This window comes from Carassius auratus, chromosome 26, assembly GCF_003368295.1.
Source record: "Carassius auratus strain Wakin chromosome 26, ASM336829v1, whole genome shotgun sequence".
In the NCBI taxonomy this organism is placed as follows: domain Eukaryota; kingdom Metazoa; phylum Chordata; class Actinopteri; order Cypriniformes; family Cyprinidae; genus Carassius; species Carassius auratus.
This window is the reverse complement of record NC_039268.1, coordinates 9267473-9290976: the sequence shown is the minus strand read 5'-3', so window position 1 is coordinate 9290976 and position 23504 is coordinate 9267473. Positions and strand designations below refer to the sequence as shown.

The 23504-nt window shown below is 36.0% G+C and overlaps 3 protein-coding genes and 1 long non-coding RNA gene across 4 annotated transcripts; 3 read left to right on the top strand and 1 right to left on the bottom strand.

The window, feature by feature from the left end:
- Positions 1-1774: 1774 nt before the first annotated feature.
- On the top strand, positions 1775-6979 carry smim14 (small integral membrane protein 14). The gene is made up of 5 exons (XM_026204091.1): positions 1775-2035; positions 3439-3519; positions 4380-4428; positions 4520-4668; positions 5520-6979. The coding sequence occupies exons 2-5, from the start codon at positions 3445-3447 to the stop codon at positions 5556-5558; spliced, it is 312 nt and encodes a 103-aa protein (XP_026059876.1). The 5' UTR covers positions 1775-2035; positions 3439-3444; the 3' UTR covers positions 5559-6979.
- A 489-nt stretch (positions 6980-7468) lies between these two features.
- ugdh (UDP-glucose 6-dehydrogenase) lies at positions 7469-14621 on the top strand. The gene is made up of 12 exons (XM_026204090.1): positions 7469-7643; positions 8480-8641; positions 8827-8928; positions 9008-9208; positions 10092-10289; positions 10384-10531; positions 10664-10758; positions 11210-11340; positions 12608-12747; positions 12933-13024; positions 13563-13673; positions 13777-14621. The coding sequence occupies exons 2-12, from the start codon at positions 8480-8482 to the stop codon at positions 13876-13878; spliced, it is 1482 nt and encodes a 493-aa protein (XP_026059875.1). The 5' UTR covers positions 7469-7643; the 3' UTR covers positions 13879-14621.
- A 1422-nt stretch (positions 14622-16043) lies between these two features.
- On the bottom strand, positions 16044-18944 carry LOC113044268 (uncharacterized). Its single transcript, XR_003275863.1, has 5 exons — positions 18893-18944; positions 17448-17562; positions 16764-16813; positions 16467-16536; positions 16044-16367 (listed from the first exon to the last, which is right to left on the bottom strand). It is a non-coding gene; the product is annotated as an uncharacterized LOC113044268 (long non-coding RNA).
- Positions 18945-18967: 23 nt separating this feature from the next.
- Positions 18968-23034, top strand: LOC113044267 (60S ribosomal protein L9). Its single transcript, XM_026204088.1, has 8 exons — positions 18968-19031; positions 19493-19539; positions 19633-19748; positions 20279-20374; positions 20533-20665; positions 20796-20876; positions 22636-22754; positions 22875-23034. The coding sequence occupies exons 2-7, from the start codon at positions 19494-19496 to the stop codon at positions 22740-22742; spliced, it is 579 nt and encodes a 192-aa protein (XP_026059873.1). The 5' UTR covers positions 18968-19031; position 19493; the 3' UTR covers positions 22743-22754; positions 22875-23034.
- Positions 23035-23504: the final 470 nt, after the last annotated feature.

The window sequence follows — 23504 nt, the reverse complement described above, 5'->3', positions numbered from 1 at the left end:
TTACATTTTTGACTTATGATTTTTATTCTGTAAATAACAAATTATATTATTATTATTATTATTCATGAAATTTCTATTTAGATCAAATAAAACATACTAGAATAGCTTGGTGACAATAAAACCTTCCAATTAACATTCAAAACATAAAAATAAAAAAATCTTTCTTACTAATACCAAATGTTTAAACAGTAGTGGATATAATGAATACTATTTTTATATTGTTGTATACTCTCTGGCTCTAACCATATAACTTTATATTGTGGATTTTATTTCGACATCCAAAATCAAAAACTTATACTAAGCAAGAAGAATTCTCACTTGACATGAATATTTGTATTGATCTTTCGAGGCCTGTATCTTATCTTTAAATTAATTGTATCTATTCATTATATATTTGTTAAAAAGCGTATTATGTTTATATTTGTGAATGTTTTAACGGGTGGATGACATTAAGAAGAATGTAATTGCCCCTCTATAATAAAATCATGTGGTAATATACTGGATTGTATGTACAGCATAAATGTTTCTTAGGAATTATTATTAATTAGCATCCAAAGGCCATTATTACTCTTACTCTTAATTATTTTTAAATTAATTTATTCCATTCTGCATTTTGAGAGATTAAGCTCATTTGTGAAATTACTGGTTTAAAAATAAATAATTATTTGCAAAGCAATTTAGAAAAATGATTCATAATATATTCATCATGCATTTGGTCTGTCAAACAATGCATTACAAGAGGGAGAGCTATATAGCAGTTTCCTTAAAGCATTATACAATAAATCTCAGTCTAATAAAACAAACTTGTCTTAGTGAAAAAAAATGCAGCCTTCCGAAACTGTCTGGGGGGCCGTCATATGAAGCTATAAAACTAGTCTATACTTTTAAATGTCTTTCTCTTTATTGTTCAATCACTTCACTCTCTGACATTTCAAACATCCACTCACTCCCGCACCAAGATATCACTTATACACAATGGACATGCTTCTCTAGTAACAAGTAAGCTCTCTCAGGTTATGAAAAGCAGACAGTAAAGATTGTTTTGGTGCAATGCACATTAAAAGTTGTTGCATGTCATGTAGCATTATATGTATTTTTCTCTTTTTAATACTAATCATAAAAACATGTCAATATTATAAGACATGTCATTTGTTGTTCTAAAGTTATGTTGGGGTGACATTAAAGTTAACAGCAAGTGCAAATTCACTTTACACATTTATTAGTTTGCCATTGCATGATCCCACTGCATACCAAAATAGATTTAATTTATATTTAAAGGGGTATGAATTTTGCACAACCCTTTTCAGTTTAGATTGAGTTGAGTGACGGTGATGAGCTTGCATTGTCTTAGATTAAGAGCACATATAGGCTACAAACACTTCATTCACAGTCACACTCCTGTGACTAGCAGTGATGTGCACTGCAAATATACATTTCATTATATACACTCAGCCAGCAAAATGCCGATATCCAATGAATAGAGGGTACGCTTTGTGAACGAGGAGTAATGTAACGCCATTTCAGTGTTTTCCAAAACATGCGACATTTCACGTCATGTAACGACGTGGCTCTCATCTGTTAATTCCACCACATCAATGTACCAATCCTACTATGGCAAATACTTCCCTTCTGTATGTAGCTGTGACGTTCGTCCAGTCCGCCTTGCTGATTGGCTGAAATGTAGACGTTGACGTGATGAAGACTTACCTCATGAATAACAAATAGGCTGCGCAATTGGACGCCTTCAGGAGGACAGATAAAAATCAACGTCTGCGCAAGCTCTTTACTATTCATGAACCGAGCCTTCGCCATAGTAACATTCCTAATTTTTGCTTCCCCGATCCTTATCAAAACACAGACGGAACATCAGCCGGAGCTGGGGCCCATTGCCAAACACCAGTGTACACAAGGGAGCATTTGCCCTGGATTTGGCCTGTGCTGCCGGAGACTTTCAGGGGTCAATATTCACATTTCGTTCCTCCTGGTTTGAAGCGAATGGTTTTAAATCTCTTCGAGTGAGTTGTCGAAGTATTCGGTAAGACATCTGTCTATCCAAATCTGGTTTGTTTTGCACTTGGGTAAAAATCTTATTTATGGTGTTTTTTGTTTGTTTGCTTTTTAGACTAAACATTTACACTACTGCTTTACTGAATATATTTAAAAACCGAAAACGCTAATATCTCAAATAACACTGCAAAAAAATAGATATATATTTATGCAAGAATAGCCTATTTTCGGTGTCTCACGATGGGAAAACATTACTTTTTATTCTTTGTTTATTGTATAGAATATACTTAAAATAGATTTTGGTTGTTTATGAGTGGGATTATACGTTTTTAGTGTTCAAATAGACATGTTTTTGAAGTCAGCAGGTTGAGTCGAAGAGGAAGCAAACAAAACAGAACCAAGTTACGAAAAAACCTAGACAACTGATAGACCAAGACATTTGCGTCAAAGGTCTATCGAGCGTTCGCATTATCTTGTGGAAAATTAGTGTGGTAATTTACTGTTGCGAGTAAGCTTCCTTGTTCCAGCAAACCTGTTGTAGGTTTCCTTTCATTTGTTTACGGTTTCCGAGATTCAGTCATGCCTATAATGTTATTAAAACACACTGTACAAAACTTTCAGTTTTGAAAGGCTACCATGTCTAGATTATGCTGTGGCAAAAAAATGCAAGATGTTTTTTGCCAATATTTGTATTATTTTTTAACTTTAGTATTCGATTTAGGAATTAATGAGTGACGTTAGGCTTCAGTCGCGCGAAGTTGATTTAACAGGAGCGTGCAGTTCAGACTCTGAGATTGCACTCATTACCTGACAACCATCGCAGCATCTCACTTAAACATCTTAATGCAATAATTATTTTTTTAATTCATGTTCATTTTTAACTGTGTAATGCGAATATAGGAATTTTCAGTTTGTGTAATATAAATTAAAACTTTGAACGACACTTTTATTAAGTATTTGTCATTAAATCGTAACGACGTTGAGTCAGTATGAGGCTGATATGTATGTATGTATGTATTTATTTGTTTACAATTTATGTCCTGTTCATAAAGTACTCAAACTGTTTATATATATATATATATATATTACACACACAAACTAACGAATTAAAAAACACTACATTAGATGAAGCTTAGGAGAGGAGAAGCAGTCTTAATATCATAACATTTTTGGTCTGGATTGTTAACTTGACAACATTGGCAGTCCATAAGGTAGCCTGTTAAAAATAAAAAAGCCTACCACAGCTTTGTGTTTATTTGGATTTCAAATGCGAGTCTTGCTGACATCCTTCACAGGTGATGCCATTATAATTCACCACACCCATTCAGTTTTTGAGTCTCCGTGTGTGTTTAAAATATTTTGATATTATTAGTGTTTGTAGTTTTTATAAATTGTTAGTTTTTTTTTTATGAATCCTCTTGTCTTATTCAGGAGAGGATGGCAGAGGGAGGTTTTGACCCCTGTGAGTGCATCTGCTCTCATGAACATGCCATGAGGAGACTCATCAGTCTGGTCAGTTCTTCATCTCTTTTCCAGATCGGCATGTCAAATATTATTAGATAGTTAACCTAATATATAATACAACTTGCATTTGCTAATTCTGAACTGCAAATAGAAATTTATATTTGTAATTTTGAAAAATGTTTGAAAAAATGTTTGGAAAAATGAATGTGATTTAGATTGACCCTGTTCTTATATTGGATTTATCTTCTTTTAGAGTAGTAGTCTTCATATTTTTCAAAGGGATCTCATGTGCATTTATATATGGAGAATTGGAATTTAAATTGTATTGTCAGGATATACACACACATACACATACAGTGTATACACACACACACACACACACATGCATAATATATATATATATAATATGTGAAGCTATTGTCCTAATAAATAATTTCCAATGGTGTGTAGAAATCCATTTAATTTCAGTAAATTAATTATAGTTGGATGTGTGCCAGTCTGACAGGGTATGTATGTTCCAATTTAAATTTTTAAGAGCTTTAGTGGGCTATGTAGCTACATATCTTTATGTGGTTATTTTATCTTTAAGAAAATGACGCTCTAGGTGTTGAATATTTCTGCTTTGTACTTTAAATAAACTCCCAGTAGATGGTGCTAGTGCATATTTGGTTCACTTAGACCAGCCAAGGAATAACATTTGATTCAGCTATTTGAAGTATTTTTTGAACAAGCATTTGAAATGAAAGATAGATTTAATGCTTTTTACATATAACTCAATAACTTGTGCTATATATAAATCACACACTTTTTTTTATGCAATAATGTAATGTAGTAGCCCAATGCTGTCATGGAGTTTTTTTTTTTATTAGCATTTTTTATAAAATATTTTTTGTGATTCATTTTCCAAGCTGAGGCAGTCCCAGTCCTACTGTACAGACACAGAGTGCCTTCAGGAGAGTAAGTTTGTGTGTCCAAAACAAAAGCATATCACACGATAGCACATATTCAGTCTCTTATATTTTCTAACATTTAAGTCTTGTATGTGCAGTGCCAGGCCCCAACTCCTCTGTAGAAGGGGACATCACTCTACCCCTGATTATTATGGGATGGCTAGTTCTAGCTCTCATGCTATTCTTGTTCCGCCCAGCCAGCATGAGAGGTGTTTCAGCCAGCGGCAAGCCCTCCGGTCCCCATGGTGTAAGTCATGAAAGATAAACTCCCTCATAATGATGGTCAAACTGTGTGAGTTAACAATTACAGAAGTGGTCAAAATGTTTAAATTTTTTGTATACGTTTCTATGCTCTACAAAGCAGCATATTTCATTAAAATACAGATAAACATTAATACAGTGAAATATTATTACATTTAAATAGTTCTTATTTTTGTCATTTATATTTTTGTGGATATTATGATGCATTTTTTTCAAGATTCTTCAATGAGTAGAATGTTTAAAAAAACAGCACATATTTGGAATTATAAAATATAATAACATTATAAATGCCTTACTGTTGCTTTTGATGGATTTAAAGTGTTCTTGCTGAATAAAAGTTTTATTTCTTACTTACCCCAAACTTAAATGGTTTTGAGTAACCACAAAAATATTAGGCAGCATACACTTTTCAAGATTGATAATGAAAAGAATATTACTTGAGGACCAACTCTGCATATTAGAATGATTTTTGAAGGATCATGTGATACTGAAGACTGGAGGAATAGCTGCTGAGAATTCACCTTTGCCATCACAGACGTGAATTACATTTTTAAATATGTTAAAATAAAACTTTCATAATATTTCACAATAGTACTGCTTTACTGTATTGTAATCAAATAAATGCAGCCTTTGTCAACATAAGATAAATATTTCAAAAACATAAAAAAATCTTCTTTATTTAATTATTCCAAATGTTTGATGAGTAGTGTATAAATGATCAGTATGGTGAAATAACAGTAATCAGAAAGTGTAGCATCTCAACATTGTTAATGTACATTAATTCATGAATTGTAATTCCTGTAGTCACTGGATGGATTTTTTTTTCTCCTCATTTAGAATCATGGCAGAGAGCCACCAGCACCTCCTGTGGACTAGACGTTTTTCCACTGCAGAAGATTTGATCTTTTAATCCAGCTTCCACCTGATCAGCTACTGTGACTAATATAACTTGCTAGTTTCCTTAATCATCTGTCAGCGTTTCAGATTCCAGATTCTTTAGTCCGATGAGGGGGTTGATCTACACAGACACTTGGATAACAAGGTGTTTCTACAACGTGTTACATTCCAAAAGAGAGGAAGCAAAAAGAGAAAGTTGCCCTAGTGGCAAAAATGTTGGAGTTTAAAGTTTCCCGGAATTATATATCTCTGTCATAATTATTATTTTTTTATTTCTTACTATATTTTTATTATAAAGCATTATTATGTATTTAACAAGTTGTTAAAGTGACATAAAGGCCTATATATGACATTTGCCCTAGATCAGCCTGAATATTAATTGCGATCTAGAGGAAAGGTTACCTAGAAATTGGGTGTTGTCAAAAGATTTGGGTTATTTTTGAGTAGACCGAGGTGAAGAGGATAATGTTATTTGTCCTGTGGTAGCCAATAGATTCCAAAGCTATGATGACTTCACAGACATGATGTCATTGGTCCGTGGTGGAGAACGAGCCTTGACTCTGCATTGAGTCATTGTAACGCAGATGTAATTTAGATGATTTAAGGTTGACCAAGACTTGACCAAGCAAAGGTCCTTTCCAGTTTCTAATTGGCTCTTGTCACTTTTGACGTCATGGCTGTGTGGATGTTGTCATGGTCTGGGATCTGTTGACCACAGAGAAGTGGCTGATCTAAAGCATACCTCTCCACCCTGAATACTTTGACAATCTATTTAACCTTTGTGTCTAAAAATCGCTAGAGCAATTGCTAGTATAGCCACTTGAATAGCCAATCTTAACAAGGTGTTTTTTTTTTTTTTGCACATTTGCTCAGGAATCATTATGTAGCTATACTAACTAAAACAGTCAAATGCTATGGGTGGCTGTCAAAATTCAGTGGTCAAAATCTAAAAACAATGTAATCTTTCAAAATAAGTAATACAATGAGAAGAATAAATTTGGTACTAAGGAATTTTGGGAATATTTGGATGAGTGAGATTGCCTTATAGGTTACGTTCAAAGGCAAATCACTAGTAGCACTTTGGTTGTGGCTCCTTCACAGTTGTGTACAGAATGAAAGCTCCAGAATAACACCAAAGAGAGGATGTAAATCTGCCCCATTTCAAGTTTGGTGTAAATTACTCAACTCCCTCTCTCTTTGGTTCTCTGAGAATATTAGAATGTCTTAATTGCACAAAAGTAAGTTGGGCTAATGATTTGTGGCAGATCAGTTAAGGTGGTGGTGTGGATTTCAGGGCATGTCAATTCTGTCAATGTACACTGTTCTCATGAAAGCGCTCTGTCAAAGGGCTTGATCTATGCACTTTTGGTTACTTCAAATAAATATGAACAATAGCATCAGGACGTGTTTTTCTTTTTCTTTTTTATATATGGGAATGGGAATATTTATAGGCGGTGGTCTCTTTCATACGTTTCTAATGAATTTGTCAGTATGACTCTACTCTCAAGAGTAATTCCTGCGTCAAAAGGAGTTAAGACGTTCCTTTGATGTTACGTCACCGAGACCTCCAAGTCACTGATTGGCTGCTTTTGAACCGTATGCGTTCTCCACACGTAATGCTTCGCTTTAGTGGCATTTATGTCAAATGAAGAGTCCCAACAATCAGTTTTACCGCATTTTATATTATCTAACTAAATTATATTTAAATAATAAGAATAAATTATTTTCGGTCTATAAACCCTCAATTGTTATGTTTAATTCACAGTCAAAATTAGATTTGATTACCGCTCCCTTAGGGTTAACGAGACTCTTAATTTGAAAAGAAAGACTTAATGACCCGGAAGCAGAGTTTGTCCCCTCCCCTCTGTAAAGTGTGTACGTTGCCATCCCCCTCCCGGTGGGTGTGTTTGTGTGTTCGTAAATTTGTGTGTGTGTGTGTGTGTGTGTTCTGCGCGAGTTTATGTATCAAGGATATAATAGTTTTATTCATTCGGGAACAAGGCACCTCAGACGGAGGAACCTCACCTGCACACTGGCCTGAGAAGAACTTCACTGTCAGACAAGGTAAGTCTGTATTATAGCTATTGAAATATTTTATATATTTTAAAGTACATCACATATAATTTAAAGTTGTGATTGAAGCTATAATACAGAATCTAAAACTGATCTTAAATGATAAAACGGTTAAGTTATAAAAATTAAAGAGTTCCTATATGTTCACGAGAACATCAGCAATCAAATCATGAATCATTTAATGACATTTTACATGTTAAAAGCATCAACAGGCAACAGTTATAAACTTGTTTTTTCCAACACAAAAAAATGCGTTCTTTCGATCTGTCTTTAAAGTTTATCATCTGTTTCGTATGTCTGTTACAGCAGAGCCATACACGTTAATAACTGTTTCGTCTTTTGAGTCGGATGTTTTTCAATGAATCTTTTGATCTGCTGTTTCGCAAAACCGATGAGTGGGATTGATTGATGGGTTGAACATTTATTTTACTTAAACTGTAAAACATTGCTTATTTTCTATTACCTTCAGTTTAATACACACGTGCGACTTAACTGATTTTAGGGTATATTTTATATTTTTATTTATTAGTGGATCGCTAAATGTATATTCTATAAAAGAATCACTGAATCGGATTAGGGTATGAACTGTTCAAAAGAACCGAAGGGGGCAGAGGATCCGAAGTTCTCATGACTACATAAAGGCTCAGGGGGTCAGTAATCTGATACTCACCAGTGACCCCCTCGTGCGGCCCCGGATCTCTGTGGAAGAGAAGGGACTGCCTTGAGAGTAGTTGGCTGGTTAATAAGGGGCCATTCATAATCTGTTGCAGACCATTTAAGGGTCATTATTATTATTTTTAACCTTGATTCCAAGTCTCTTTTCTCAGATGTTTCAGATTAAAAAGATTTGCTGTATAGGCGCTGGGTATGTTGGAGGTCCGACATGTAGTGTCATTGCGAGCATGTGTCCCGAGATCACCGTAACAGTAGTGGATGTTAATGAATCCCGGATCAAAGCCTGGAACTCTGACACCCTGCCCATCTACGAGGTAACAACGTTAAACATATTAATTCAAGTTAAAGGTGCACTCTGATTTTTTTCTTAATTAGAAATATTTTTACCCTTAAACATTTGAGAAGCACAAAAAAAATTCTAAAAGAAATGCCTAGTCTATTTACAAATGCTTTGAATGAGAATTTTTCATGAGATGTGTCTCTTTTTCTTGCTGTTTAGCCGGGTCTGAATGAAGTGGTGTTGTCTTGCCGCGGGAAGAACCTCTTTTTCTCCACAGATATCGACTCTGCCATTAAAGAGGCAGACCTGGTCTTCATTTCTGTGAGTGTGACAAACTATTTTAATGTGGTTTGGTTTGTAGGTGTGTACACTGACTTAAATATCCTTCTCTTTTGCACAGGTAAACACCCCAACTAAGACATATGGTATGGGCAAAGGTCGTGCTGCTGACTTGAAGTTTATCGAGGCATGTGCACGGCGGATCGTGGAGATGTCAGATGGGTATAAAATCGTTACAGAGAAGAGCACGGTGCCAGTCCGTGCAGCTGAGAGCATCCGCAGGATATTTGATGCAAACACCAAACCCAGCCTCAATTTGCAGGTGTGTTTGTGTGAGCGGCTGATATATGGGGAACTTGACCAAAAAATGTCCATGAGATTTAATCCAGAGTTTGAGGATAAATTGTATACAATTGTATAAAGGAAAGTGTCACCATCCACTTTTTTTTTTTAATCAAATTTTTGCCTTCTCAAATACATGTTAATTTTAAACTTTCTGTACATCAAAGAATCCTGTAAAAAAAAATATATATATATATATATATATATATTAAGCAGCACAACTGTTTTAAACGTTGCTAATGATAAGAAATGTTTCTTGAGCACCGAATCTGTGTATTAGAATCATTTCTGAAGGATCATGTGACACTGAAAGCTGAATTAATGACTGCTGAAACTTTAGCATTGGCATCACAGAAATAAATTACACTTTAAAATATATTGAAATACAAAACAGTAATTTTTAATTGTAGTAATAATTCTGAATTGTAATGTTTTTACTTTATATTATATAAAATAAATGCAGACTTTGGTGAGCATAAGAAACTTCCTTAAAAAACATTAAAAACATCTTATTGACTCCTACTGAATAGTAATTTGTGTGTGTGTGTGTTTACAGTGTATAAATGCATGTATGTGTGTGTGTGTGTGTCCACTCAAATAGGACACAGCGGGGGTATTAAAAAGTTAAAGGAACTCTGTCTAATTCATGTTGTGAAAATATGCTTATACATTAGTTTGACATTTTACACCACCATCATATACATGCAAATGTAATCTGGATTAGGCTGTTGTTTTAAAAGGGATTTTCTACAAAGGTTGTGATTTTTGCGTCTCTCTCTCTCTCTAGTGAACTTATGAACCAACTGGATTTGTTCACTGCTCCTGTGTGTTAACAAATGAGCTTTCCTCTCCTTTTATTACAGGTTCTCTCTAACCCAGAGTTCCTTGCGGAGGGTACAGCAGTGAAGGACCTGAAGGACCCAGATCGCGTCCTGATAGGTGGAGACGAGACTCCAGAGGGTCAGAGGGCCATCAGTGCTCTCAGTGCAGTTTATGAGCACTGGGTCCCCAAATCACGCATAATCACCACCAACACCTGGTCCTCAGAACTTTCCAAACTGGTGTGTGTGATGTAAATATAAGAATTCAATTAAAGATCAGAGAAAAAAGCAGACCATTTCTATAATCATTTATGTAAAACCCATTTGATTCTAGGCAGCAAATGCATTCCTGGCTCAGCGCATCAGTAGTATAAACTCCATCTCTGCCTTGTGTGAATCCACCGGCGCTGATGTCGAGGAGGTGGCCAGAGCCATCGGCATGGATCAGCGCATCGGGAGCAAGTTCCTCAAAGCCAGCGTCGGTCAGTGCATTCGTTGTTTCCGTTACCATTTGATAATGCCATTTTATTTCTTCCTTATTGTTGCTCTGATAGAATGAGATCCGATGCAAACAAATGTGAGCTGTGCTTCAGTTGTGTTTGTGTCTGTAACAGGTTTCGGAGGAAGTTGTTTTCAGAAGGATGTGCTGAATTTGGTGTATCTGTGTGAGGCACTGAATCTCCCAGAGGTTGCTTCATACTGGCAACAGGTAAACTTCACTTTGAATGCTAGTTTACTGTAGTAAGTCTTGATGGGATATGTTGACTTTGCGTGAGTCATTATTCAATGGAAAGTAGCATAGAGTCCGATTTAGCTTCATGTAAAATCATATGGTTGCCAGGTAATGTCACAGCATGTCTGAATGTGTGTCTGTTGAAAATTCAGCTTTGCCATCACAAGAATACATTACATTTTAATATATGCTAAAATAGAAAACAGTTATTTTACATTGTAATGATATTTCAAAATATTACAGTTTTAATGGTGTCTCAAATAAATGCATCCTTGGTAAACAGATGAGATTTATTTCAAAAACATTTAAAAGTCTTACCAACCAAAAACTTTCATGTGATAACTTGACATACGAAAACTCATTGACATCAGAAAATAAGTTTGATTAATTTAGTCTAACCTTTTCCTCTGTGCCTCCTTATGTCCAGGTGATTGACATGAACGAATATCAGAGAAAGAGATTTGCCTGTCGGATCATTGACTGCCTGTTCAACACCGTCACAGGGAAGAAAATCGCTTTGTTAGGTTTCTCCTTCAAGAAGGACACGGGGGACACCAGGTACATACAGGGACGCTTTGAACCAGTCTGTTTTATTTATGACAAGTCAAAAGCTGCGTCTTTCACTTTTACCTACAAAACACAGACCATGAGATGTCAGAGCACGAGTTAACCATCAACTTCGATTGTGTAATGAAGATTACACCCAGTTTTCCTTGGTTTGAACTATATCCTATAAAAACCATGCTGACATAAAGCACTACAATACATGCGTAAACACGCCTGTGCCACCCATGACCTTTATCTAGAGTCACTGAGTAAGTGAGCATATGTCATGCCTCTGCATGTGGATTGTTTCAGAAGAGAATTATGACTATGCTGATTTTTAACCTCTATTCAAGACATCATGACTTTTTTATTTTTAAACCTCCATTCAAAACATTATAGGAATGGGGCATGGACACAAGCTCGTGACAAATCCTTTCAGTAACTAAGTGGGTCCAAAGTCTGATACCACTAGTGAAAATAATTCTAATATTAGCATGACAAATTGTCACACAGTTAGTTGTTTGTGTGACAGTTTAACTGAAAAATTCACCTGAATTTCAGAATGTTTTGTTATTGAATATGTCCATCTTTTCCTAATGGGAGCAGCATTTAAGGTAATATGAACTCCAGAAGTTTATGCCATACCTGGTGATAACGTTATGCAGCAAAATTTAAGAATGATTCATGGCATTAATAATTCCTAGATTCACAGCATTGATGAAAGCAAGGGAGTGAATGTCACAGATTCAGAACTGATGTAAAATCATAAATGCTTATTACACTGTTAGTTCCAGTCTGAGTGTTGAGTCCTTTTACTGTATCACTCTGCTTTTCTTTGCATTAGTCAAAGGCATTTTTACATCGTTTTGCCAGTAAGTGCCTACAAGTGAATTATAATAATGAACTGAATCATTCACTCAAGTCAGTTCTTTCAAAAACCGTGATTGATTCAGAAGGAAAGCACTGCTTTGTGTTGCTCAGAGATGCGTGAATGTTTGTACTGTTGGACTTATAGAGGTATTTTCAATTGCAGCTCAATTTATTTTTTTCTTAAACAATATAACCCTCACAGTTGAGTGAGATTTCACAATGAGATTCTATTTTATTCTTTTGGACACCACTGTGAAATTTACAGTTTCATTAAACTGCTTGAGGGAAAAAATGTATTTTTATTATATATTATTATTTATTTCATATATTCTATACTTGCCATCATCATTTGTGTGTAAATGGGACTCTTGTATTGTATGTTACTCCTGTGTGTGTGTGTGTGTTTCAGAGAGTCCTCCAGTATCTACATCTCCAAGTATCTGATGGACGAAGGAGCCAAGCTGCATATTTATGACCCTAAAGTGCTGAAGGAGCAGATAATCCTGGACCTGTCTCAACCCAGCATTTCCGGAGACAACCCAGAGAGAGGTATGCGTGTTGAGCAGATAAAAACCACGCAATCGGTCAAGTCTCTGTGAATGATGGGAGAGGGAGAGAGTGCTGTGTCATGGTGAATGTCATGTAGGGGAAAAACTCCCATAAGAGAATGCAGGAGAAAGTTTGCGTCTGCGTGTTTCTGTCTTAATTTGCCGTGACTCTCGTTCTCTCTGCAGTGTCTGATCTTGTAACAGTGACGTCAGACCCCTATGAGGCATGTGAAAGTGCACATGCCCTGGTCATCTGCACAGAGTGGGACATGTTTAAGGTACATGTCACACAGAAAAACACAAACTCGATGCAGATTTAGAAAGCACTGATGTATAGTGTAATATTTGTGATTATAAAGTGGTTTGCTTTTTAATAGCAGAACTGTCATTCCCCTATTGAACCAGCACTATATCAGTGCCATATTTCTTGATCATGTGCATGTACTCTTGTGCCTTGCAAACAATGTATTGATTTCCAGGTAATAAAAACATTAAATTATGCATAATTACATGCAATGAACCCTAGTCCATATTACTCTGTACTTAATGGTATAATTACACTGTAACAAGGACACCTTAAAATAAAGTGTACCTTTTTGGGTTGATATGTTTAATTAATTTAGAATGTAAATATATAAAGACATTTCTAAGTGTAAATAAAAGTTAAAATAAATCTGAAATATTGGCTAACAAGTTCTTAGTGTTGGGCCCTGTCATGGAACTGAATGTTGTTGTATATGTGGTACTAGTAATAAATAACACAAACAATGGTATGTCTAAAAAGAATAGTGAAGTATTGCAATTGTTTGTTTTTAGGAACTGGATTACGAGAAAATATACCACAAGATGTTGAAACCCGCATTTATCTTTGATGGTCGACGAGTCCTGGACCATCTGCACCCTCAGCTACAAAACTTTGGCTTTCAGGTGAGTGGATATTTGTGCAGTTAACATTTTAGTGGCTGTGTATACCTGCCTGATTTTATCACTTTATTAGTTGGCCTGGTTTAATGTTGTGTGTTTTGCATAGATCGAGACCATTGGAAAGAAGGTGACGACCCGAATTCCCTTCACACCATCAGGAGGAGTTCCACGAATCAGTGAACCACCCATCAAGAAATCCAAGGCCTAGACAGGGACTCATTCATACACACAAACACACACACACACGCATGTGCACTTTACATTGATTAAAGTCTTTTGCTGAGAAAACCAAAGTAATGTGTGACCGTTACTGGAAATCTGTTGGTAAAAATGCATGTGCTTTGTGTGTGTGTTTCTGTCTTCAGAATCTTTTTTTTAAGATGTTTTATCTTTCATGGCCATTTACAAAAATGCAGTGATTTAATGTTTTAAACACTTTGTCATTTGTGTCTTTGTTTTAAAACCATTATTCTTTGTTTTTTCATGCTTTTTTTTTTTTTTTGTCTGTGCCATTTCAGAAAATGTTTGAAACTTACATTAACTGTACACACAATTTATATATTAACATCCCAGTACTGTTTAGTAGTATATTATTGTTTACAGTAATCAGTGCTATAGATTTAAATACAAAATCATCTACTTATCTGAGAGTGATGTCTGAAGGAGTAGCAACAGAAAGAATGGCAACTTTTAAATACTAGGACCAAATGGACATAAAAAATGCTGTTGCTTTAAATTTGGCAAGTGAAACCAAATAGCTGTTTGTGTCACTCAGTTATTAATCATTTATTAATCCTCTGATATGTATTGTTCAACATGCACTGTGTTTGTTATATAGAGTCACAGTTGTAGCTTTTATAAAATCATCTCTTACTGTACAGGTTTATAATGGTCATGAATAATGATTGAAGAAAACATATTTCTTAAATAAACATGGACCAATGAAATGAAGCTGTTTTGGATACTCATTTCACAGGCTTAATTATGGAGGCCAACCATGGCTGAAACAAAAATACACAACATGATCTTAAACAAGTTTGAATTGAAAATATTCTATTTATATTACTTAAAAGATACACAATATACATATCTTTAATCCATATCTAAAACAACATTATGAGTTACAGCAACATACTTTTGTAAAATGTATACTTAAAGGGACAGTTCACACAAAAATGGAAATTCAGGCATCATTTACACATTGTTCCAAAGCTTTATTTGTTGTAAAAAAAAAAATTATATATATATATATATATATATATATATATATATATATATATATATATATATATATATATATATATATATATTGCTTTTGAATTATTATTTCTGGAAGACTTCTCACTTCGGTAAAAATTAGTGTTTCATAGATCTAGCCAACATGACCATTACCTTTCAGAGCTGCGTGTATCTGCGCATCTGTCTCTCTGAGCCCCAGCATGATGGAAGTCTTCGTGAGCTTACTTGGTTTCACCTTTTTAGCATATCGTAAAACACTGATAGTTTGCATAGAGGTCATGCACATGCCTTAAGGTCAAAGGTCAAAGATGAAAAGTGAGGTCTGCAATGAAATCTCCAAGCTGTAAATGATGCGAGCTACTAATTCACTTGATAAAAAAGACTAGATATTTCTGCCACCTGGTGGTGACTGTATATGATAGAAACAAAACAGAAAAAAAATAAATAAATACAAATAAAGTATGAAAGAAACATAAAATGAACATGAATAAATTATATTTATTATAATTTTTTATTAAATATATATCGATTTTTTTTACATATTTAAATTTTTACAAGTAAAAACCACCACATAGTATACATATTTTTCCGTAAAAATAAAAAACAAAAACGATTAAACCGCACATTTTGAAATCTGCCTGTGCTTCTGCTCTATACAAACAGCATTAAAAACATTGTTCAAACATTTGTAAACTAATAATAATAAAAAAATACAAATTATATATATATATATATATATATATATATATATATATATATATATATATATATATATATATATATATATATAATATTTTTACAGGGAATACTTATATGTAAACACACAAAACTCTACAGGGCTAACCTCTGTAAATCTCTGACAGTCTCTACATTGTGAGCATAAACATCAAGCCCAGACAAAGAGATTTTCTCCCATGATTCTCACTCCATACTGGATCACCACAGAAATCAAGAGTCAAACACTCTTAGAAAAGATCATGTATGAAGGAATTGAAGAATGAGTCGATTCTAAAAAACAAATAAACTCTTTTTTTGTCATTTTTGTATCTTTCTTTAAGGCTGGAGACGGCCTTTAAAGTGTTCAGCCCCTCCATCAGGAACGTCCGTTAATTATAATAAAAATATGGTCAGAAGTCAAAAATAAAGTTCAATGGTACATTTTAAAGACACAATAAAATCCAAAATGAAAGTTTTGTGCTTCTTAGTCCATGTTTATTCTACTAAATCTCACCTCACAAAATTATTATAACAGGTAAACTCATGGCTATAATGTAAATGGATGAGCCCTTTAATATGTCTTAGTTGCTGGTGTTTCATGTTTTCTCACCATCCCTGTCCACTGATGTGAGTATAACATAGTCCAGACCCCAAGCTGCAGTGGCTTTAGCTGGGTGGAGGACGTCTCACTGTTTTAACTGAACAAAACCTACATCCACGTGCGCATGTGTCCTCCATCAGCTATAGAGAGAGTGTGGGAAATCAAGTAGAGGTGTTTAGTCAAGACCATAACATTGAGATTGTGTGTGTGTGGGCATTTCGCAGACTCAATACACTCACCATGATGGTTTCTGTGGCAGTGGCATACTCTCCCTGCCAAAATATTGGGACACCAGGCCTCCTCACAGACCTACAACAACAGTAACAGTCGATAGACTCCATAATTCACATAACACTGGCTTATAAACATCCTTTCAAAGTCATGATGCTTTATGGCTGATTTTTGTTTTTGGTGCTAATGATTGACAGCCCATGGTCCTCATCCACATTCATTGTATTAAAGAATTGTGTCCACTGTGACCATTGTGTCAGGAGACTGTGTGAAGCACAGCGTAAGGCATGTTTTCAAACACTCACTGCGTGTAGGTTCAGTGATCCATGTTTTCAGCCAAGGTGGTAGCCTTAACCTGGCAAATTAAACACAACTCAATAAATCTTATATCCTGGACTGTATGCATGTATATATATAAAAGTTTCATTATTACAGTAGGCTTTATGATAAGGTATCTATCTATATATCTACTTCTCCTAAAACATTTTAAATCTTAACCTTATAAAGCCTGCTGAATCGTATTCGATACGTAGATTTCTAAATTATGGCATAATTAAAACTTTGTGGGAAAAACTGATGCACACAATCTACTACACGCCTTCTGTCATCTGATTGATAGTTCATACTTTTCAATGAGTAGCCCTTTTTAGTACAAATGACCACATAAATATCAGAAACAGCACCGATTTCCATATTTTTTTGCCAGGTTTTCATAAATTGTTCTTTACCAAATAAAAATGCAAAATCCAGTCATTCAGCAATTAAAGCACACACTTTGTTACTTAACAAACAATATTTACGTGCCTAAAGGAACATCTGGAAAAAATAGTGAACAACTGATTTTGCAAAGTTATCACTGTAAATCATATTTTTTTATTACTGATATGGCAATGATGACCACAGTAATATCATGATCACACTTTGATAAAAACCACGGTATTGAAAGATTTCCACATTCATGCACCCAAAAGATAGTGGTGTGTCCATACGCTTGTCTTTCTCCCTTCTGTCTCTTCAGCTTGCCTCTGTATTCCTCCCACTTGCTCTCAGAGTGTTGAGCATGTGTTTGCAGCAGTGCTCACTGCTCAGTCTGTTACAGTAAACCTACGACCACAAGCAAAGGATAAGTTCAAGTTCAAGTCTGCTTTATTGTCAATTTCCACATGTACAGTACATACATACAGATAATCGAAATTGCGTTACTCTCAGACCCCGGTGCATACAGATAACATTAACATTAAAGCCTAAAAAAATAACTAGAACAAATATAAAATGTAGATACAATTATACAATAAGGGAATTATAAAAAAAGACATATAATAAAAATAAAAGTTAAAAATAAAGTTAAATAAAGCAGCGCAAGGTAAATGACAGATATAGTGCAAATCAATGAAGTGAACAACAGTGCAGTTAAAAGATTTTTTAGTGCAAAAAAATCACTTATTAAAAATATCTCAAGTCTGATTAAAGTGACAAGTGACAAGTGACCAAGAGCAGTTATTTAACTGACTGATGAGGTAGTGGAATGACGTCAGTTCCATGCCGACTGAGGTAGTGAGCGGTGAGTGAGCAGACCAATGCTGCACAAGTGACTCGTGCATGTCATCATATAATTAGTGTGTGTGGGGGGGGGGTTCATAGTTCAGTGGTGCCTGGGGAAGAAGAGGGGAGGGGGGGCAGGTTCGGGAGGGAGTTCAGCTTCCTCACAGCCTGGTGGATGAAGCTGTCCTTCAGTCTGCTGGTCCTGGCCTGGAGACTCCGCAGTCTCCTCCCTGATGGTAGCAGGCTGAAGAAGCTGTGTGATGGGTGAGTGGGATCACCTGTGATGCAGAGGGCTTTGCGGGTGAGACGTGTTCCATAAATGTCCTGGAGGGAGGGTAGAGAGACACCAATGATCTTCTCAGCTGCTCCCACTATGCGTTGTAGAGTCTTTCGGCAGGACGCGTTGCAGGCGCCATACCACACAGTGATGCAGCTCGTCAGGATGCTCTTGATGGTGCCTCTGTAGAAGGTGTACATGATGGGGGGCGGGGCTCTGGCTCTTCTCAGTTTGCGGAAGGGCACTCCAATTCAATTTAACCTTTCAAAACTTTCATACTACAATCATCTAGCATCTATAGCGTACATTGTAAATAGCATTATGTGCATAGAAAATATTAATCTAATTTTAATATATTTAATCAGTATTAATCCAGCATCCAACCCGTTGAACCTTTCATCGACAACAATCGCTCCGTTATCGATTAACTTACACTGCATGTTTCATTCAAAGACTTCATATATATATATATATATATATATATATATATATATATATATATATTTTTTTTTTTTTTCCTCTTAGTATACATTAAAAAAAAAACTATATAAGTGTGTGTGTGTGTGTGTGTGCATGTGTGTGTGTCTGTGTGTGTGGGTGTGGGTAAAATCTTACTTCATAATCTTTGTGAACTTTCCTTTTTAGTATCTGTATTCGTTTGGTTGTGCCTTGGAAACTGACGATGACGTAAGACGTACTGGTTACATTTACGTAATGACGTCCTTCCTCCTTCCTTTTCCCCTTAATCGGCGAGGTAAGAACATGGCGCGTCCTGTTCTTGTGCATTTCAATCAACTACAATCTGCACTAATGTCAAATCCGTCCGGGTTTCGTAGTTCCCGATGATTTTGTTTACATATTCGTGAAAATATCTGTGCTGGTATTTGCGACGAGAAGTCGATGCTGCTTGATTATCGCAGTCTTTCTGCTCGGTGTTTATCTGTAGGCCGAGGCAAGCACAAGTCATTAATTGGGCACATTGATATAAAGCCATACTTGTCCCATTATGACATTATTAATGTTCAGTTAGCCGTAAAACTGACTGAAACGGCAAAGAATACGTTAACATTGTGGTGATGTAGTTGACATGTCATTGTGACTGATGCTAAGTTACCGTGTTTGCCGTTAGCTGGTTTTCTCTACTGAAATGAATGAAGACAAGTCAACAAGATGTTTATATTTAAGCATTTTCTGTCTGATTGTCTGTTCCTTCAGAATGAAGACCATTCTCAGTAACCAGACAGTCGACATCCCCCCCAACGGTATGATAAAAATCATGTCACATCCTAAGTTTTTAAAAACGTTTTCAGCTTATCCGCGCCTTCACTTGTTACAATGTGTCTGTTTGCTTGCAGTCGAGGTGTCCCTCAAGGGCCGCACGGTTGTTGTGAAGGGACCCCGTGGAGTTCTCCGGCGAGAGTTCAACCACATTAACCTGGAGCTCAGTCTTTTGGGCAAGAAACAGAGGAAGGTTTGTAGTCTTAATGCATGGAAATTAACTTGTATTTAATGCAGAAAAACTCTAGCAATAGATGAATGGCTTAAGCGGACTGAAATTCCTTCATGTAAACACCTCAATTGTTCCGATTGACCTAGATAAAAATTTAATCATTTGGAAGGAGGTGGTGACAGACCGGAATAAATAAAGTGTGTAAAATGCTTGTCTGATTTAATGTTTGCTTATGTTTGTTTTGCGTCTTACGAATGTGCCTATTTTGTCTTAATAACTGTAATGTGAAGCAGACTGAATATTTGTTAAATGTATGTTAGTCTTCTGACATGACGACACATCTAAAAAGAGAGCCGACAGTTCAATAATAGCAAATATGCTCAGTAAGACAAGTTTTGTGTGGGATAAGTGTGAAGCGCATGTAAAATGTTAATTGGATTGCAACAGCATCCAGAATATGCAATCTTATTGGGTGCGTTCTGATTAATAAAATGATTGATGCAAAAATACCTAATGTTAACGTGTGTGGATTTCTGCAAACAATGTTTCAGCTGCGCGTGGACAAGTGGTGGGGTAACAGGAAGGAGTTGGCCACAGTCCGCACCATCTGCAGTCATGTCCAGAACATGATCAAAGGGGTCACCCTGGTAAGTCAGTTCAATTTTGGTACATTTGTTCTCACACAAGAAGATCCTAACTGTTTAAATCCAGTTTTAAAAGACTGTTAGTGTCCTTAATTTCTTTGCCATGTTATTGAAGAGGAAATGTGGACTGTTGTTGATGCATGTTAACTTTTTTTCTCTAGGGCTTCAGATACAAGATGCGATCTGTATATGCCCATTTCCCCATTAATGTGGCAATTCAGGAGAGCGGTGCTCTGGTGGAGATCAGAAACTTCTTGGGAGAGAAGTACATCCGCCGTGTCCGCATGAGACAAGGTATGTGTTATAGGGTTTTTTTTTCTGTGTGTGTCTGATTTCAAAAACTTTGTCACCTTGAAGCCCTTAATAATATTTTATACATTCCTGGTTGCACTGATGCAGAATGTTTTATTTTTTTTGCATGTAGGTGTGTCATGCGCAGTGTCTGCTGCTCAAAAAGATGAGCTGGTTCTGGAGGGTAATGACATTGAGCTGGTGTCGAACTCAGGTAAGCATCTCTAAGATGTACAGTGTCAACCTCTGATGAGAGATACATGCAACTTGACCTCATTAGCATAATTTTAATCTATTTAAGGGCCTTTTGCAGATGAAAGGGTTATATGAATTGTTAGCATTGTTAAAGGTGCAGTCCGTAACTTTTTTTGGGGGGGGGGGATTATATGAAATTAATATAAGCAAGTACATAACCATCCAGTGTTAAAAAAACTATTGCCTGTTCACTTATGATTTTTTTCTTATTTGAGTGTTATGAATTTTTTTTCATGGGAAATTTGTCATTACGTCACATCTGTAAACGTGTTGTCCCGGCTACTAGGCTATCCCATATGAGGATCCTGCAGGTGGCGAATCGTTTGTAGCATTTTCTTTTCTCACTGCTGCTAGAATAATGACATTTATAATTTTGATGGTGGATTGTAATCCAGAAAGGATCGTTTATTTAACGTGTGTGAATGAAATATTACAATCAGTTCAAAGGGAGCATAGTTTGATTTTGGTTTAAAATAATTTCTTAATGAAATTCAAATGGCATGACAATTAGAGATTAGACTGTACAGAAATTGATATCTTTTACTGGACTGGTTGTGGAAACCGTTAAATCTTAAGCCTAAACTGTACCCTCCCTCATCTTGTCTGTGTTAATTTGCTATTACCTGGATGTCCTGATGTGTTTGGACTATTTTGCAAAAAAGGCTTTTAGCCTCCTTTGCTTCTTCTGACATTCTTAAAGGGTTAGTTCACCCAAAAATGAAAATTAACCTGTTATTTACTCACCCTCAAGCCATCCTAGGTGTATATGATTTTCTTCTTTCAGATGAATCCAGTCAGAGTTATATTAAATATTGTCCTGGCACTTCTAAGCTCTGTCATTGTGGTGGATGGTGGCAAAACCTGTTAAATGAAGTGCGTGCATCCAAAATAAAAGGTGCCTTACACTGCTCTGCTGGGTGAATAAAGGCCTACTGTAGCGAATCCATACATTTTTGTAATAAAAACATCCATAATCCAAATGTAATAAACCATTTTCTATCACTTTCACCATCTGTCATATGCCGAAGCAGTTCCTGCGGATGATGCAGCACAACAGCGTTGCATGTTTAGTGATGGACGCGGAGAAAAAAACCCAAAAAAACACCGGTCATGAGTTAGAAGTACATTCAGAGGGTTTGTAAAGAAAAGTGTCAGAGGTTTTCGATATAAGCAAAGTGGAGATTGGTTTTCTTTTGCTAACGAAAGGAAACTTTGTTCATGAGACTAGCATAGGACGTATGCATTGCGTGAGAACCTCTGAGATTGTCATCCGTCAGAGCAGTTTCCACGTACGACAGTCAGCAGAAGTGTGAGAAGTGTTTAAAAGGTTTGAAATATGGACATTTTCCATATAAAAGTCCATGAAATCACTATAGGAGGCCTTTATTTATGTCCCGGAGCCGTGTGAGGCACATTTTATTTTAGATATATATTATATATTATAGCTTTAATGTGATTTGGACTGTTGGCCAGAACTATTTTTAATAACTCCGATTGGATTAATCTGAAATCAGAAAGTCATATACACCTATGATGACTCAAGGGTGAGTAAAACAGGATAATTTTTGGGTGAACTAAATCTTTAACCCTTCGTTGTGTAACCTGATGGGTGTTTGAAGGACTGTCTGTAATTGGGTTGTGTGTAAGTTGTGTACGCAAAGGCATTATGTAGTTTAGTGTGTGTGCATGCCTCACCTTCCCACCATTTCTTGTTTCAGCTGCCCTCATCCAGCAGGCAACCACAGTGAAAAATAAGGATATCAGAAAGTTCCTGGATGGTATTTACGTCTCGGAGAAGGGCACTGTAGTGGAGCCGGAGTCATAGAGAACACATGAGGTTAGAACCAGACCGCCATCCAGCCTTTCTCTCGGCTCTTTTCTGTGCCAGGTTTACTGCTTTTGTCATTGAAAACTGGTTTGGCTTAATTTTTTTTCTCTCTTTGGTTTTCTCCATCAGCTGCTCTGATCCAGCAGGCCACCATTGTGAGAAAGGACATCAGGAATTTCCTGGATGGTATCTATGTCAGCGAGAAGGGCACATTGGTGGAACAGCAAGAGGACTACATTTTGTCTCTGTAAAATCTGTCAATAAAGCCCAATTACATTTTTCAACCACATATTTGTGTGCAAGTCTTATTTATTTGAGCACAATTACTCCTAATATGCATGGCAGGTAGTTTGGAGGGGTCGATGTATGTAACAAATATGGGCTAGTTGTATTTGAAAATCGTATTTTGCACTCTCAATTCACGTCCTTTTTGTGTTCTTGATGCTTTCTTAATCTGAGTAGGATTTTTATTCATGAGTCCATCTGGACCTAGTAGAATGAGAGCTTGTGAGGTTAACCTTAATGTTTTTCAGCTAAAACCATATTGTAAGTAAATATTCTTGTGGCCATAAGAAAATGCCTAAAAACATGCAAGAGTTTTTCATGAGAAATTATTTGAACACCTCATTGTATAAAATGTATTACAACATTGAGTTGTGTTAAAATCTTATAAAGCAAACTGGGGTTTGGGGAAGGAAGTTCTAGGCCATCCTTGGAAATGTTATGAAGCATAGTATAAAAATGTCAAAATGAATTGAT